At 46.3% G+C, this 15939-nt stretch overlaps 2 protein-coding genes across 5 annotated transcripts in view; one reads left to right on the plus strand and one right to left on the minus strand.

The window, feature by feature from the left end:
- NOB1 (NIN1 (RPN12) binding protein 1 homolog) overlaps window positions 1-2962 on the plus strand; it is a 5638-nt gene extending 2676 nt beyond the window's left edge. Inside the window, exons 3-10 of the mRNA XM_085305747.1 lie at window positions 15-189; window positions 340-473; window positions 556-627; window positions 764-901; window positions 1037-1255; window positions 1636-1733; window positions 1922-2066; window positions 2320-2962. Coding sequence (XP_085161873.1) covers window positions 15-189; window positions 340-473; window positions 556-627; window positions 764-901; window positions 1037-1255; window positions 1636-1733; window positions 1922-2066; window positions 2320-2589 — 1251 coding nt within the window. The 3' untranslated portion in view covers window positions 2590-2962. The remainder of the gene's footprint in view (window positions 1-14; window positions 190-339; window positions 474-555; window positions 628-763; window positions 902-1036; window positions 1256-1635; window positions 1734-1921; window positions 2067-2319) is intronic.
- A 4640-nt stretch (window positions 2963-7602) lies between these two features.
- The window catches only part of NFAT5 (nuclear factor of activated T cells 5), a 53604-nt gene continuing 45267 nt past the window's right edge, over window positions 7603-15939 (minus strand). For all 4 annotated transcript variants that reach the window (XM_085305729.1, XM_085305725.1, XM_085305726.1 and 1 more), the window contains one exon: window positions 7603-15000. The gene's annotated coding sequence lies outside the window, so the exon portion shown is untranslated. The remainder of the gene's footprint in view (window positions 15001-15939) is intronic.

A 15939-nucleotide genomic window follows, 5' to 3' on the forward strand; every position in this document is an offset into this window, starting at 1 on the left:
CGGGCCGGGGGGAGGCCGGGCCGGGCCGGGCCGGGCTGACGGCGCTGCGCCCGCAGGACATCGCGCAGAGCGTGTACACGGTGCCCGAGGTGGTGGCCGAGATCCGCGACAAGCCGACGCGGCGGCGCCTGGCCGCGCTGCCCTACGAGCTCCGCTTCTGCCGCCCGCGGCCCGACTACGTGCGGCTCGGTGAGGCCCGCGGCCCGGTTCCCCTCTGTCCTCCCTCCCCCTGAAGCCAGACCCCGGCTCCCCAGACCACACCCGGCACCCGGTGCCGCTGTCCCAGCCCAGTCCCGACCTGACCCGGTCCCCGCCGCCACCCTGGCCCCCTCTCCGCAGTGACCGACTTCTCCAAGAAGACCGGTGACTACCCGAGCCTCTCGGCCACCGACCTCCAGGTGCTCGCCCTCACCTACCAGCTGGAGGCTGAGACCGTCGGCCCYGAGCGGCTCCGGCAGGAGCCTGAGGACAAGGTAGGGCTGGGGCCAGGCCCGGGGCTGCCTGCGGTGCCCTGGCAAGGCCCGGCCCCGCCAACCTGCCGTGCTCCCTCCCCAGGTGCGGCTCAGCTCGACCCCGCAGCACCCTGAGGCCCCCGTGCACCTCGCTGGCTTCCACCTGCCCTCCAAGGTAGGAGACGGGGACACACTGCTCCGGGGTGAGGGATGGGGATGAGATTAGGGTCCTCCAGGGGACAAGGACGCAGTCCTGCAGAGCCATCAGGCGGGCGGCAGGTGAGGGACCCCCATCCTGCATTCCTCTGCAGCACAAGCGCCCAGGAAAAGGCCAGCATCTGCCCAGCCCCGAGAGGAGCGCAGTCTCAGCTGAGAGCTCCGAGTTCAGCTCCTTCCTCTACTGGAGGAACCCCCTGCCCAGCATCGAGGAGGACTTACAGGAGCTGCTGGTGAGATCCAGAGTATCCGTGCCCTTCTCTGTGCTTTCTCCTCCCATTTCTGGCCAGCTTTTCCGGATGCCTCTCCCTGGGCCGGCCTGCGCTGGGTGCTCTGTGGGCCCTGGCTGATTGTCTCTCCCATCCCAGAACGCTCRTGCCGTCTCCATTAGCCCAGAAGTGGCTGAGGAGCACCAGAGCCCAGAGAACAAGGAGAGTGCTGAGGAAGAGGAAAGCGAGGAGGAGAGTGATGATGAAGGCTGGATAACACCCAGCAACATTAAGCAGGTCCAGCAGGACATGGGGCACTGTGACACTGCTCCCGCTGGCGTGCAGGTCGGCTGCGTCACCACCGACTTCGCCATGCAGGTGGGTGCTGGCAGCTGCAGCCTCAAGCTCAGCCAATGCCCTGTGGGTGCCATGCCTCCCCGCTAAGGCGGGTGGTTGAAGGGAGCTGGCACTGGTGGCCTGAGGAGCAGGTTCCTGGGTTCCTCAAACCTCTGGGCTGGCTAAACCAGCACGCAGACGCTCGCCACAGAGGAGCGCACTGCCGAATCCCTGGGATGTGATGAGAACAGCTTCGTGACAGCTCCTTTCTTGTTGAATACAGCTAGTTCTGTTGATAGAGGCCTCTGCAGAGGCTGTTTGCTTTGCTTCTGATAGCCTCTTGCTTCCTGGACAGTCAGACGTGGGTTAACGAGCTTGGCAATCCCACCTCATGGTGCCCTGTTTCTCCCTCATCGTTGCAGAACGTGCTGCTGCAGATGGGGCTCCACGTGCTGGCAGTGAACGGCATGCTGATCCGCCAGGCCAGGAGCCACATCCTCCGCTGCCACGGCTGCTTCAAGTAAGTGCTGTGCATGTAGACAAGCGCTGCTCCTCGCTACCAGGAGCCCTCCAGGGCTCCTCCTGACCCTTCAGARTGGCTCAGGGCTTTGACCTGGCTTGTGTGGCTGGATGAACCTTAGCCCGTGCGGGCTAAGCCTGTATTCCGCAGCCTAGGGAGCAGTGAATCCCTCTGTCACTGTCCTGCAGGACAACTTCTGACATGACGAAGGTTTTCTGTCCTCACTGCGGTAACAAGACTCTGAAGAAGGTTGCAGTGAGTGTAAGTGACGATGGGAGCCTCCACTTGCATTTCTCCCGCAACCCCAAGGTGCTGAACCCGSGAGGGCTCAGGGTGAGTAGCTGCGTGCGACGCGCCGGCCTGCTGCTAGTGGAACAAGGGCTTTTCCTGCTGCTGCCTGTGAGCTGGTGGGACCCAGGCAGGCGAGAGTCAAGGCAGAGCTGCAGTCCTCCTCTAGACCTGCCACGTAACCTGGAGGCTTTTGGGCTTCTTTTGCCAAGTTTCTTTGCTAGAGGCCAAGCTGCTTGGTGAATGGTGAAGCCCCTTTGAGGGAGAGCGAGTACGACAACTTCTGCTCTCTTCACAGTATCCGCTGCCGGCTCCGCAGGGCGGGAAGCACGCAAACAACCCTCAGCTGGTAGAAGACCAGCGCTTCCCGCAGCAGCGGCTGTCCCGGAAGGCTAGGCAAAAGACCAATGTCTTCGACCCTGACTACGTTGCAGGAGCATCTCCCTTTGCAGAAAATGACATCTACAGCCGTTCAGCCAACCTGCAAATCCGAGACGCAGCCCTGGGCGCTGGCAGGAGGCGCCTGAACCCCAACGCTGTGACAAAGAAGTTTGTAARGAGGAGGTGAATACAGGCCAAGGCCTTCTCCCGCTGCGCCGTGAGGGAAGGGCCGTTGGCCAGGGTGTTACGCACGTTACTGCCCTGTGTCTGAGGCTTTGGGAGGATGAGATACTTCTTCGAACTATTCCAAAGGCAGCTGCCYGGGGCAGGGGCTGGGCCTTTCTTTTTAAGCGTCTGTGGATGTATAAAGAGCAGCCTGTGCCTGGGGACGACAGCCGTGTTTCACGAGGCCTCAAACCTGAGCTGTCCACCAGGCCCGGGGTGCTGTGACGGGCRTGGGTTGGCGTGCAGGGCACGGTGTTAGCATTCCTGCTCGTCTCCCAGGACACCACAGCAACGGGCAGCGTCGCCTGCCTGTAATAAAAACAAGCAGCAGAGTCGTGGTGGCTCAGTCCTGCTTCGCCCTAAAGGGGAAGGGTCTGCGCTGCGTGGTTGTGGGGCTGCGGGAGTGAAGCACGTGGCACCACTCCCGCGTTTCCCTCCAGCAGCTGTGGAGGGTCGATTAAACACGACAGATGAAGGCAGGTTTCCTAAAGCTGCTTTCCCAGAGCCCTGGTGCTGCCTCTCCCTCGCTTGGCWCAGCGCTTGCCACAGGGCAGCTGCCTGGGGGCAAGGCTGGCGCCTCGCGCAGTCGGGAGCTGAACACTCCTCGTTAGCTAAGTGCTCATCCGGGCTAGGGAGACTCTTGGGAACAGCCCCTTTCCTAAAGGGACAGAGCAGCTGGGGCTGCCGCTCTGTTAACAGGCCCTGTCCAAGAGCAAATGTTTTGGGCCGTGATCCTGCTCCGGCCCCTCCTGGGGCTACACTAGCAAACAGCCACTTACTGTGGAAAACAGATGCCCCTGGCTATTTTTGCACCTGCACGTTAGAGGCTGGGAAGTAGAGCCGCACTTGTGCTTCTGTAACTCCTGTTTTTTCAACTAACATGCTGAAATTTCAGTGCTTGCCAGGAAAAACCCTTTTCGCTCCTCTGTGAGCAGCTGTCCAGCCACTGACCGGGTCACACGCTGACGAGTTTATACTGACTCGAGAAGCTGCCCTGCGCTTGGTTACCCGCCAAGCACACAGCAAGAGCAGCAGCTTTCCAGAGATAATAAGATGATGTTGAAAAATAGTAGCAAAAAAAAAAAAAGACAACCCTGCATCAGGATTAGCAACAGCAAGTTGCAGGTAGCAGAAACCCGCCCTGACCCAGAGCAGGCAGAAGCGGTCGCTGGTGGGCAGCAGTGGTTGTGTGTGGGGGGGGTCCGGATGGGGATGGAGGAGCTGCCTGCGGGGCCGCGCCAGCCCGGCCGGTGGTGCCAGGATCCGTCAACACCCTCCGCTGCAGGATCCGGGCACGGAGCAACGGTTTTGGTGAGCACCTAACACCACATAAACAAATCTCGTAAAAGCGTTAGGAAAGAGCTGGGATGGGGTAAGAGTCCCAAGGATGGCTTGGTAGTGATTTGTGTCCATCTGAGGCAAGGTAATGAAACCGCTAATTTTGGTTGCAAAGAATCAGAGGCTAAAAATGGAACTGATGGATGTGGTTTCCTGGAAAGCTGGTCTTCACACCAGTCCTGCCTCCTCTTCTGACAGCCCTGCCGGATAAAATCAGACAGACCTGCACGTCCCACTCTCTGATACCCAATTAAATACCGCACTGTGTCTTAATGCAAGCTTTTGATTATCTGGCATGTACAGGACGTGCCAGATTCCTTGGCGAGAAGGTTGACACCCACCTTCAGCTCATTGCAAAGGCAGGACAATGGGAGCCGGGGGCTCGGGAACCCACGGCCGGGGGGGTCCCAGCACCTCGGCAGAGCCAAAACAGGCTTCAAGGGGTGCAGAAATGCCCCCGGGGACCTGGTGCCCCCGAGGCGGTGGTGTTCCTGCAGCATCGGCACCCGGCAGCGCAGCGAGGCCCAGCGCCAACTCAGCACGTCCAAGCGGGAAAGGAGCCAGTTCGACGTTGATCCCAGATCCGCCCTCGGAGCGGGATCTGAAGCAGCAGCACAGGAGCATTTGCACCTCCCAGCGAGCCCGCGGCTGCGCCCCAGCCCCGCAGGAGAACGGTGGCAGCTCTGAGCAGCTGCTGCGGTCAGCGATGCTCCCTCCAGGGCACGTTCTGGGGGCCAGGAGGAGCCGCGGCCGCGCACTGGGCAGGGCCGTGCACCGGCACAGCCGGCCGGAGCAGGAAGGGGACCGCCAGCGCCGTAACCGGGGTCGGTCACCTTTGTTAGTGCTTCCAGAGCGCTGAAGACGCAGCGGCAGCTCCCTCCAGCATATTTGAAAGAGCAAAAAAAACACCCTCCTGGCCCTCAGCAAGATCACGGCTGCAGCTACTTTTCTCGGGACACTGGCTCCTCCCGCGTGCGCTGGCAGCAGASCCGAGAGCCTCTCGGAGGGGCGGCGTTCATCAGCCCAGCATTGCAAGGTTGCACTAGTTTCAGCAGAAAGCCGGTGACTGGAGTCTGCGGCAAACCAGTACCTGAGCCAAGCACTCCACAGAGCACCCTGAGGAGYCCTGCAAGAGCTGAAGCATCCGATTCCCACGGCTTCAGCAACTGCACAAGCTCAGGACGCCCCTATTCTGCTCCGAGCCCCGTAGCTGCGCCCACCCGTTGAGCCAATGGCCGAGCAAAGTCCCCTCAGCCATCTCYGGGCAGGCTTTGCCCCCTCCAAGCACAGCAGGCTCCCTCCAGCGCTCTCATTCCGTTTTTTTGTTCTGGTTACGATTTTTCAGAAGGAAGCAAACGTGCGGCTGCCGCCTCCGGCCTGCAGCAGGAGGAAACCCCACGCGGCTGGAGGTGCAGTGCTGCGCGCTCCGAGTTGCAGGTGGTACCCGCTTGGTAATTACAGAGCACGGGCACGTTTCTGTAGTGAATGAAGGTGCCTGTAGCTGCTGGGCACATAATGAAAAACCTGGGTGGCCGCAAACACGTGGAAGTCCCAGACTGCAGGGGCAGAAAGGGCACAGGGCGCTGTCATGCCTCTAGCAGCATGCAAAATGCACATGCAGTATCACTGTGTGTAATAAAGAGACTTTCCTTTCTCCTTCAGGTATATAAGGCAATAAGTCTTTTTACTGCTTTTGAACAACTTCCCATTAGATCAGAAATCAAATTGCACCCTCATGTCGGAAGTATCCGCAAAGGCATAGAGACCTCTCCCCCAAAACAAACAAACAAAACCCAGAAAAGTGAACAAAACATTTCCTTCATCAGCTGGAAGGAGCTGACCAGGAGCTTTCATAGATAAAAAGCAGCTAAAAGGATATTAACAGGAGCCAGAGGAGTAACATGGTAAGGAGCTGGGCAGCAGCTACAAAAAACAAACAAACAAATAAAATTGATTCCAAAATTGTGTTAAATGACCTGAAAGCCCGATTGTCCTGCTGCTGGCAGCAGGAAGCCGGGCGAAGGGGCCAGGCCTGCTCTCCCCCAGGACCCGGCAGGAAGGAGGACGCGAAGGACCCGGCCGCTCCCCGCAGTGACGGCCCTGCTCTCAGCCCACCTGCGGCCACGGGCACTTTCTCAATGTGAGGACCCAGGTTCAAGGCAGGAGAATAAACAAGTTCAGCAGGTCCAGGACAAAAGTTAAAAACTGTGAACCTTACTTTGTTTGGATGCGTTACGCTACTTAAAAAAAGCCAGAACCTCTCCTCCACAGACAACGCACACAAATCGGGCTCTCAAAACAGACTTTTGTTTGTATTTATTTTGAATTTGTCTGGCTTCAGCTTCCATCTGCTGTATTCCTTGTATGTTCTCTACCAGATTAGAGTCCTTCAGTAATTGCTGTTTTCTCCCCGTGAAAGTACTTATATGCTGTAGTTAAACAGATAAGTAGCAGCTGATAAGTTAAACAGACTAATCTCCTTTGATCTCCTTAAATCTTTCATAATGAAGCACTTTGTCCAGCTCTCAGGATAATTTCAGTTCTTTCTCTCCCTTCCCCCCACTGCAATTTTTCAAAACAGCCCCTTGGAAAAATACCACAGCAGAGCCGGACACAGTATTCCAAAATTTACCATGTCAATGCTTTATACAAAGCAGTGAAACTATCTATCCACTCCTACTTGTCTTTGCATGTCCACATGCAGAAGGCCCATTTTATCAAGCATTGCAAACAGGAACTCATGACCAGTTTGTTTTTAGGAGCTTATTGCCTTGGAAAATATGCGTTCTTTGTTCTAACTGAAAATTTGCCCTTGAATGATTTTTACTGATTTCAGTGTAGCCGAAACTACTCAACGTGCATGCTCAGACCTTTGCCAAATTTTATCCAGCCATTATTTTTCTGGAGTTGTAAACTACCAGTAAAAATACAGAGAAATGAAGGACGTGACTGATTCCTTATAAAACCTGGTTACTATCCCTGTGGAAGGTCAGCAAAGAGGAACATGTGCCTGAGCCTCAGCAACTCCAGTTCAATTTTAGCATGTCAGCATGAACATGCAGAAGATGCAAATACAAGTGGGACTGTGCCAAAACGCACCGTGGTGGCGGCCTGGGCACCGAGTCCATTCTTCTCCTCTGCTACGGAAACAGAACAGTAGCTCCAGTCATCCTAGCTTGAAACTCTGAGGTCACATCCCACAGGCAGAATAATCGCCCGACTGTCCTGTGGGGAGACTTTCATGTCCTCCCCTAACACAGATTCCTCGGAGACAGAATCCTGCTTCAAACAGACTATGAAAACAGTTTCCTTCCATGCTTTGTAATTTGAAAGCTGGGGTCTGGGAAGTAAACTCTGTAGGTTACTTTGGAGTCGAGAGAAGGCCACGAAGTCAAAAAGAAACATTACAGTTTTTGAAAAAAATGTACACATGACACAGTGCCTTTTCTTATTAAGAACTCCAACGGGATGTACCAAAGCCACAGACGAGTGTGGGTTTCTGTCTTCCCAACGTGTCCCGAGCTCAGCGCCACCCCTTTGCCAGTCGGACTTACTCAGCTCTTGAGCTTAGTCACTTTCTCCTGGCAGAGAGGGAAGGTGCCCTTGAAGAAACATAACCAGAGTTTACACTGCAAAATGAAAACTTTCATTGTTTTATTCTTGACTGCAGCTGTTTACAGAAATATAGTTGCGAGTATACAAATGTCCCAATAGAAGCAAAATATTTTATTTTTTTTTTTAATATTCAACAAGTTATCACAGGATAGCTAAAAACATAGATGCAAATGAAATATCCCCTCATAGAACAAACTGAAAACACCGGGTATCAGTGCTTTGAAAATCCCAACTACGAAAGCCATATACACAGAAATGCACAAAGGAATATCTGGTGCTACTTTCACATTGCAGGACAATGGAAAAGGCAGCTCAGTGGTTGATCAGTGCACTCCAGAAAAACATGGCAGAAAGGCAGGTAAACCACTCAAGACAGATGCAGATATTAACAGAGGTAGAAAGCTCCGATCCAAAGTTGTTTGGAGCTTACCCATTAATAACAGCAAGCTCAGATGTAAAACTTTCAAACCATCTCATTTCAAATAGCATCTAGAATAAAAATCTTCATGTATACTGTGGTCTTTTAAGCAGGATATTGGAACGTGTTTCCAGACCCAAAATACATAGAAACGCTACAGTCTTAACGACTGAGGCTTCCAGCTGGTCACCACATTATAGTAACCTTCAGAATACCAGCTTTCTCCTGCATGGGGATCCACGTGCACGAGGACATGCTGGGCCTCATCTGATTTATAAAGGGGTAGTTCGAGGGACTGAAAATGAAGTTAAGTCCATTTAAATTAGCCCAACACAGGGCCTTTTGCTAATCTGAGAACAATACCAAACGTGCACAGCTGGGATACTGTACAATGAGCTGTGGCTGGGTATCAGAGTTTGAGTCTGAACCAAGTACTTGCAAAGAGAAGGTGGATAAGAACACCACAGCAAGCATGGACAGCAGCAGATTCCTCATCCTTGGCCAATTGTGCTCAAATGTTTTGAGGAATTTCATAAATCGTGATAGCAAAAGCTGGAAAAGATTTCCATCTCTGGAAGTGATGGAGATTAGGCCTACAAATTGAAGGCTGAAAGAAGAAATAAGGGCATTTGCTTCTGGTTTGGTAGAGATGCTTTGATAAAGCCTGTAACAAGATAACAATGCCTGTTGATTAACTTGTTTTGAAATTACAGTGGAATACATTTGGTTTGGCAAGAAAAGCTTTGATGGGCAAAATAAATGCTACTGCTTTTAAGATCTGGATTTCTTTTGAAGAGTTTAATTTCTCTTAATTTCTTTCTGTAAGCARTCTGTACAAGTCAGAGCCATTGTCCTCATACCTAGAAAATATCCAAGGAGAAAGCTTCCTAGCTATYGATTTCTTCAATACAAAGTCAGTAAAAAAAATTAATGATGTTTTAAAGATGTGTTGCCTTATATGCAAGAATCAGAGTAAACAGAAAAGGACCTACAAATGAGATTCATCATCTTGGTTCAAACGCAGCTCAGCTGAGCAGCAGCCAGTATCCTTTGCTATGCAGGAGTGATTAATAACCCCTACCGGGAGAGAACTGCTTGTGTTAGTTCAGCTCCTGCTGAGCAGCACAAAGCTGCACTATTATGTTATCTGTACTAGCTGCTAAGGGACTAAGAACAGAAAAGGTCCTGAAAACAGAGTCTTGGYGAGTGAGCTGAGGAAAACTGGCAGAAAAGTACACAGAGGAAGAAAGCAGGCGCTACTGTTTTATTTCCTGAGCCCATCCAGTGGGCAACATCAGACTCTTCTCCAAGGTTGTCAATTCTACTGTTTTCAATGATTAATAAAAATATATAAAAGTACAAAAAAGTATATAGCTGTTTCAAAAGTCACTTCACTTTAACCCCATCGATTTTAGTGAAGAGCTAAAAAGCAGAGCAAATTTCTGGAACACCACTACCAACAGCGCCACATGTACAGGACTTATGGGTGTTGATACAGCTATTAACCAGCTAATACAAAAACCCTGGTAAATAACCTCCAGCTAAGGAAATCTATTATTTTATGTTTATAAAAATGTAAATATAGCAGAACTCTATGCATAGCTATACTAATTATTTATATATGTAATAGATACACAATTCTTCTATATACATATAAACAAGCCTGGAATACACAGGCATTGCATATTTACATACCTATACAGATTACTTGAAAGGAAAAGCCTCTCCTGCATAACCCCTCAGAACCCAGTACCAAACTGGGTAATTTTTATGTGTACATTTTTACAAAGTTTATCTGCTGCTGCATTTTTCCTTGTATATAAATAGTGCACATTGCATTTCAAATAGAGATCCTCTATGCTTGATTCTTCACTGGCAGGTGTGCACAGAGAAATATACCTCTATTTGCACACCCAGTGACTACTTTCATACACAGCTGGCATAGTTGGTCTGAAAAGRAAGTTCTCACAATCTATGCCAAAAGACTGCTCCAAATTAGAGACAAAAAAACCAACATACAAAGCATCTCTGTACCAATTTCCTTTTAGCTTCTCAAATAATGGAGCTGCCACCATTCTCACCAGAAATCAAGAAAGCACTTAATTCCTTGAAAATAAATTTTGCTCTTAAGGAGAAGTCACCAGTGATCAAATAATATCTGCCCTCTTCTCAACTTTCCATCTACAACTCATAGCTCACAGCACCCTAAGCAATTCATCTCCCTAGTTCTTGCTTCTATCACTCAGACAAATGTCTATAACCCTTTGTACTCCTCTCCTGTAATTACCCTGAATCGATAGCTCAATAATTTGTCATTCAGCTATGTGARATCCAAAATTAGATAGTACAACTCTTCACTATTAACGAATGTGCACGTGCATTCATGCATGCACATACACATGCACACATTGGGAGGCATTATTTGTAGCTTTTTATTCCAATATTTTTTTTCATTTTCTTTTAAAATAAGCATATTTCCTGTTACTCAACTAGTGCTTTAAATCACATTTTAAGAGGAATGCAAGCTCCTGACTCTTTTGGTATTCCTTCTGAAGACTCATACTGAGAGACAGTATGCGAGTGGAAGTTTTTCTTTTGGGGAATTATATCCCAAAGCAAAATCACAACAGAAGCTTAAAAATGTTCAACTTCTCTAAGTTAGGGGAATGTCCATGATAGAGCTGCCCARGGTCTTAGTACTAATCATTGCAAACACTGCCAAAGTTACAAAATACTTAACAGTTCATGTTTTATTTCAATTTAAAAATAAAATAACCACYCTGTCAGCAAAGTAATAAAAATAATTACAGTGAAATGCTTGATGATTAAACATTTACTTCAAAACAGCAATGCTGAAACTATTTCCTGAACTGTTTTTCTGTTAAAGTAACAGCAAAGCACTTGGCTTGAATAACTGCTGAAAGACAGTGAGGAGGCAACTAATGACAAACTGAACTTGCTAGTTAAAGCACCAGTAGCAACTTCTTTCTAGAGAAGACAGTTAGCTAATGATTTTGTATTATACATTATTTCTTTAAAAATATCTAAGCAGAGAAGAGAATGTATGTAGAAGACATGACTGCTGGATAGCAGATAAGCCTCCCTAGATTTTAATCTGTGCTAACAAATTGTTGTACCACCATGTACCACAGATACTGTACAGGTAGTGGATAGGAGGGGCTTTAGAGGCATACACAGCTGGAGAGTATAACCTACAGTAAATATGGATGATTTTTTCTTCTTCTTCTTCTTCTCTTTTTTTTTTTTTTTTTTTAAACAAAGCACTCAAGCAGCAGAGAAAGACAAAAGAAACCCCGTCCTAGCAGTGCAGTTCTACAGTTTTTGATTTTTCACACAGTTATACTGTCTATAGTTAATTGTGGCTTTGCAGATATACTAAGTTCTCCTTTATAATAATATCAGGAACTTTAGAGAGACTCACCCCTCAGTATTTTCTAACCTTCGCAACCAAAATGGACTAGGCACAAAACCACCGCCTCTCAACTCCACAGGCATGCAGTCTGCTTGACTATGAGACTGCTCATAGTCTAATAGGCAGGCCAGTGAGCACATGCATGCAGTGGAGTAAATAAGGGGATAAAAAACAAAATGCAGGGTAAGCTCCAACTGTCAACTGCTTAAATCACACAAGTAAACATACAGGGCTCATAAAATACAGATGTGGCTTATGATGTTCTTGGGTCTTTCTGCCATGAAATCCTGCAAGTTGTCTTTAAGCTCTTTCTTGGCTCTCAAACCCTTCTTGTTAGCCCCTATAACAGCTGTTTGCAAGCAGCAGCTCAAGCACTAATCAACCACTGAGCAATCTCTTCATTCATAAGACAAATACTTTTTGTAACCAAATCACATGTTCGAAGTGTTGTACATTTAAACACTGACCTAAAATGGACAAGATAAATTTAACACAAGAAAGAAAGGTGCTATCCAGAAGTGAAAATGTGATAGCACAGCCCTTGTTATAAGCAACCTAAAATATGCACACAATTCAATCATACCCTCACCCTGGAGCTATAGCAGTCTTGGTAAAAAGTCTGTTGGACACCTGTATTACTGAATGGAGAATTGGTCCCTGGTGACTTGGCAMTGACCAACAGCATTTCAAAATAAGGATACTTCCCTTCAGAACAACGTGAAGCAGCATACAAGYGAATTTGTCATTCCTATTACTTCTTCTGTGTATGAAGGCCCAAGCTGACACCCAATGGCTTGTCCTGGGACTGTTAACTTGCAAGAGTCACCAGTTCATTTTGGAATAACTGGCTGTTGACTTCCACAGCCATCTGAAAGCTATTTCAATCCATAATTCTCAGTCTTCTACGTATCCTTATAGAGCATTTAGCCAATGCTGCAAGATTGCTCTTTTCATGTCATGAACCATAACAGGATCTTGTTATATATTTTCTGAGCAGGAAAAAAAATCACAGGAAGAAAAAGTATGGTTCAGAGTTATAAAGCATCTCTGGACATTATAAAGCAGGGAATTCTTTTTTTTTTTTTTTTTTTATCATGATTAAGATTTCAAACATTTAGCATAATTATAAATTAAAGTTAAAACATAAAGGCGCCAATAATAAAATATTAAATAGACAATGATAGTGGATAAAAGCTGAACGGCTCATTCTGAATGAAACCCACCACTTTATATATGCCTAAATGCCTACRGGTTTCCTTACTAGGTCATATTGCTGAGTGACAGACACATCAAAACACAGTGAAGCTTCCCATAGCCAGTTGGAACAATAAATTGCCTGATGGAATGGCGAGAGATGAACAAGTTATTTATGTTGCAAAAAGTACTTAAATACTCAATAAAGACATAACAAACCCCACCCCACCCCCACTGTTATCAGACGCCACGTTGTGGTAGAACATCAGACAAACTCACAAATTTACCACAAAAATGTGTGGCAAAAAGAATATTTTATATATATGTATATATATAAATTTTCATATTTATGCCAATGTACTCACTCAGTACAAATAGCAAAATAGTATACCATTTCCTAAATACAAAATATAGCTTTCCAAAAAAATGAAACACACATTAGATATAAACCATCCAAAACTTGAACGATTGAAAACTGTATTCAAAATTAAATGACCCAGAGCAGGTCTCTTTCTGAAAAGTTCCCTTCATATCGGCAAGAAGCCTTACTACTGAAAACGTAATTCAATGCCTCTCAATGAGAGAGAGAAAGAGAGAGACAGAAAGAGAAAATGAACATGACAGACTGACAAACAGGAAAAACCATTAAAACAAACAAAAACTCTACACAGCTCAACTAAACATACAAGTTAGGGGAAAAACACACAGGAAACAGACTAGAGTAACTTAAATCCATTTACAGACTATTCTTTGTTATGTAAAATAACAAAAATGAAAAATGACATGATACCGACTACACTCTACCAAGGCATAATAGCCATCCATGACAGCTGTTTGGCTCTAACTGCATTAACAGCTTATTACGTGCAGGAGAAGGAGGAGAAAAGTGTCTGAATGAGGCTGTACTGAGATATCACAAAACCTTCAGGACAGTTGGAGCACCCAAGAAATGCACATGCCTCACAATACAACTGCATGGTCTGGAGTGGGTTATTTTTACATTCTGTAACGTGTCAACTTTTTAAATTTAAACACGATAATCTAGAAGCTATGTGTAGGAGACTGCCAGTAGAAAACACCACTCAAATCTGCATGAGCTCGATATGATATGACGACATAGCAGCTCAGAACGAAGTGAAATTTTCAAGAATGCTTAGAAATTATGTAATTTCTCCCCTATTTGGAATAAAGTTAAGCTGAAGATTTGCATCAGTAAGAGTTGGAAAATGACTGGTTAAGGCGGATTCTGGCATTTGGAGGGTGGTGGAAAAATCACTTCTTCTCTCCTTAATCCTTGATTAGTTGTCAAAGCTTCTACTGACTAAGCAATTTAATACCACAAAGGTAGCTGCTATGGATTCCTAAAAGCTGCTTCTAATGTTTAAAGCCAGTAGGATAGTTTTATACATATATATATACACATACATACATATATATATGTATATATATTAAACATAATATGAAACTGAGGGAGGGAGAAGGAAAAACATGAAATGAAAGGGAAAAGACTGGTTTGAGAATGGGTAATGCAGCTGTAAGGAGTTCTAACCTAAGCAGTCAGAGTGAGAGACATGAAGGAGTTTCCTCAGCCAGGCAGATTCTTCCTTTCAATGTCAAGGTATCTTAGAAGATAAAATTTTAAGAGCGCAATTTATTTTGAAAGTTCCCCTTCATTTCTTCATTTAGTTAGAGCCACCAGAACTTATTCTATGTACAGTTACACGCAAAAGACAGAAAACCGTTAATCACATTCTCAGATGGGAAGCATCCACCTCTGTCTGGCTATCTACAGTAAAAAGCAATTCTCTGCTTGGTTATTATATGTATCAGTATTTTCTTTATCACCTACTGCAATTACAAACCACAGTATTAGCTCTCCCACTCTGCTTTAAAATGTGCAATTCCTTCAGTGATTGACAGCTATGCTATGAGTCACAGTTCACATCACAAGTATCTGATGTTTCTGCTTCATAAGATTTTTTTAGTCAAGAGAGGGGATGTGAAGGAAGAAGAGGGGGAAAAAAGTAAACATGGAAAAACACGTACTATCTTCTAACAACAATAATAACTGATCAGATATGCTTTAAATTCAAAAAGAGCCCCGCTGTTAATGAGGTCTAGGAATCTGGTAATAGTACAATTCCATGCCCTAGTAAAACAAAGCATAGCTTTTCAACCATTATTGGCACCAGGAATCTCAAATACTATGGTTATAGTTATAGCCTTAGGTGCAAGACGCTGCAATAGGCTGMATATGTGCTCTTTAGAGAAGAGGGCCACTTTTTGATAGAAGCAATCAGTTCCACCCAGCCTAATCCAGAGTCGCAAAGTCTGAGAGGATCAGGGAAATCATCACCTTTTTCTTCATAGATTTTCTGCAGGAAAAAACAAGCAAGCAAAAAAGTTATGCCTAACTAACAAAAAGCATCCTCTTCTGTTTAGGTAGTTCCTTCATCTTGAAAATGCCATTCACAAGCAGAAACAAACTACGAGCAAGTATCAGAATACAGCACTCTTGCACAGAGCAGGACGAGGAGGATCACTTTCTCTCTACTACTCTTTACTTTTATTTATTCTTCTCTTAATACACAATATCATTTAACAGTTTAGATTAGAAAATGAAGTATATCGCTTAAGTGAAACTAAAGGGGGATTCAGGATGGCTAAACAGTTTTTAAAGTCAAGTTATACATGATGGACAATATTAAATTTCAGAGTCCTTCTGCACTCAGTACTTATTTGTAGTCAAAGCCTTTTTCACCCCTCTGAAAAAGGCACCTTCCAAGAGTATAATGTTTCCTAGCAACAGCTGATTGTGTTAACTCATTTTTACCAGATCGAGCATGTAGCACACTCACTACCCACCGTATCCTATGGGACCCATATTCCCCTTTACATTATTGTAACCAGGAGGAAACTTCAGAACTGGAGTACAAATTTGAGATGTGATATTTAGCCAATAAGCCTTAAGTTTTTAAAAAGAGTCACACTTAATAATGCTTTTATCTGCCAAGTTGTCAGTGATCTACTCACTCTTGCTTCCTAACAATGTACCTAGGTTGCCTGTAACAGTAGGTGAAAAAATATATAGCAATAAAAAAAAAAAAAAAAACACCTCAGCCAACTGTTTCACAGGAATTCTGACCTCTGACTGTAATAAATAACTCTTCACTCTAACCACTAGTATTATACCCTTAATTCAGCATTACTGACATTTTTAGCTGACCTCTTAAAGCACAGTGATACACTCCAAAGTTCAACCAGCCATTACATTTAGTACGTGTGCACACAAAAAACCTACTGAACAAACTGCA

This window comes from Rhea americana, unplaced genomic scaffold (genome assembly GCF_003343005.1).
Source record: "Rhea americana isolate MKP2758 unplaced genomic scaffold, rheAme1 scaffold_226, whole genome shotgun sequence".
NCBI classification, from domain to species: Eukaryota; Metazoa; Chordata; class Aves; order Rheiformes; family Rheidae; genus Rhea; species Rhea americana.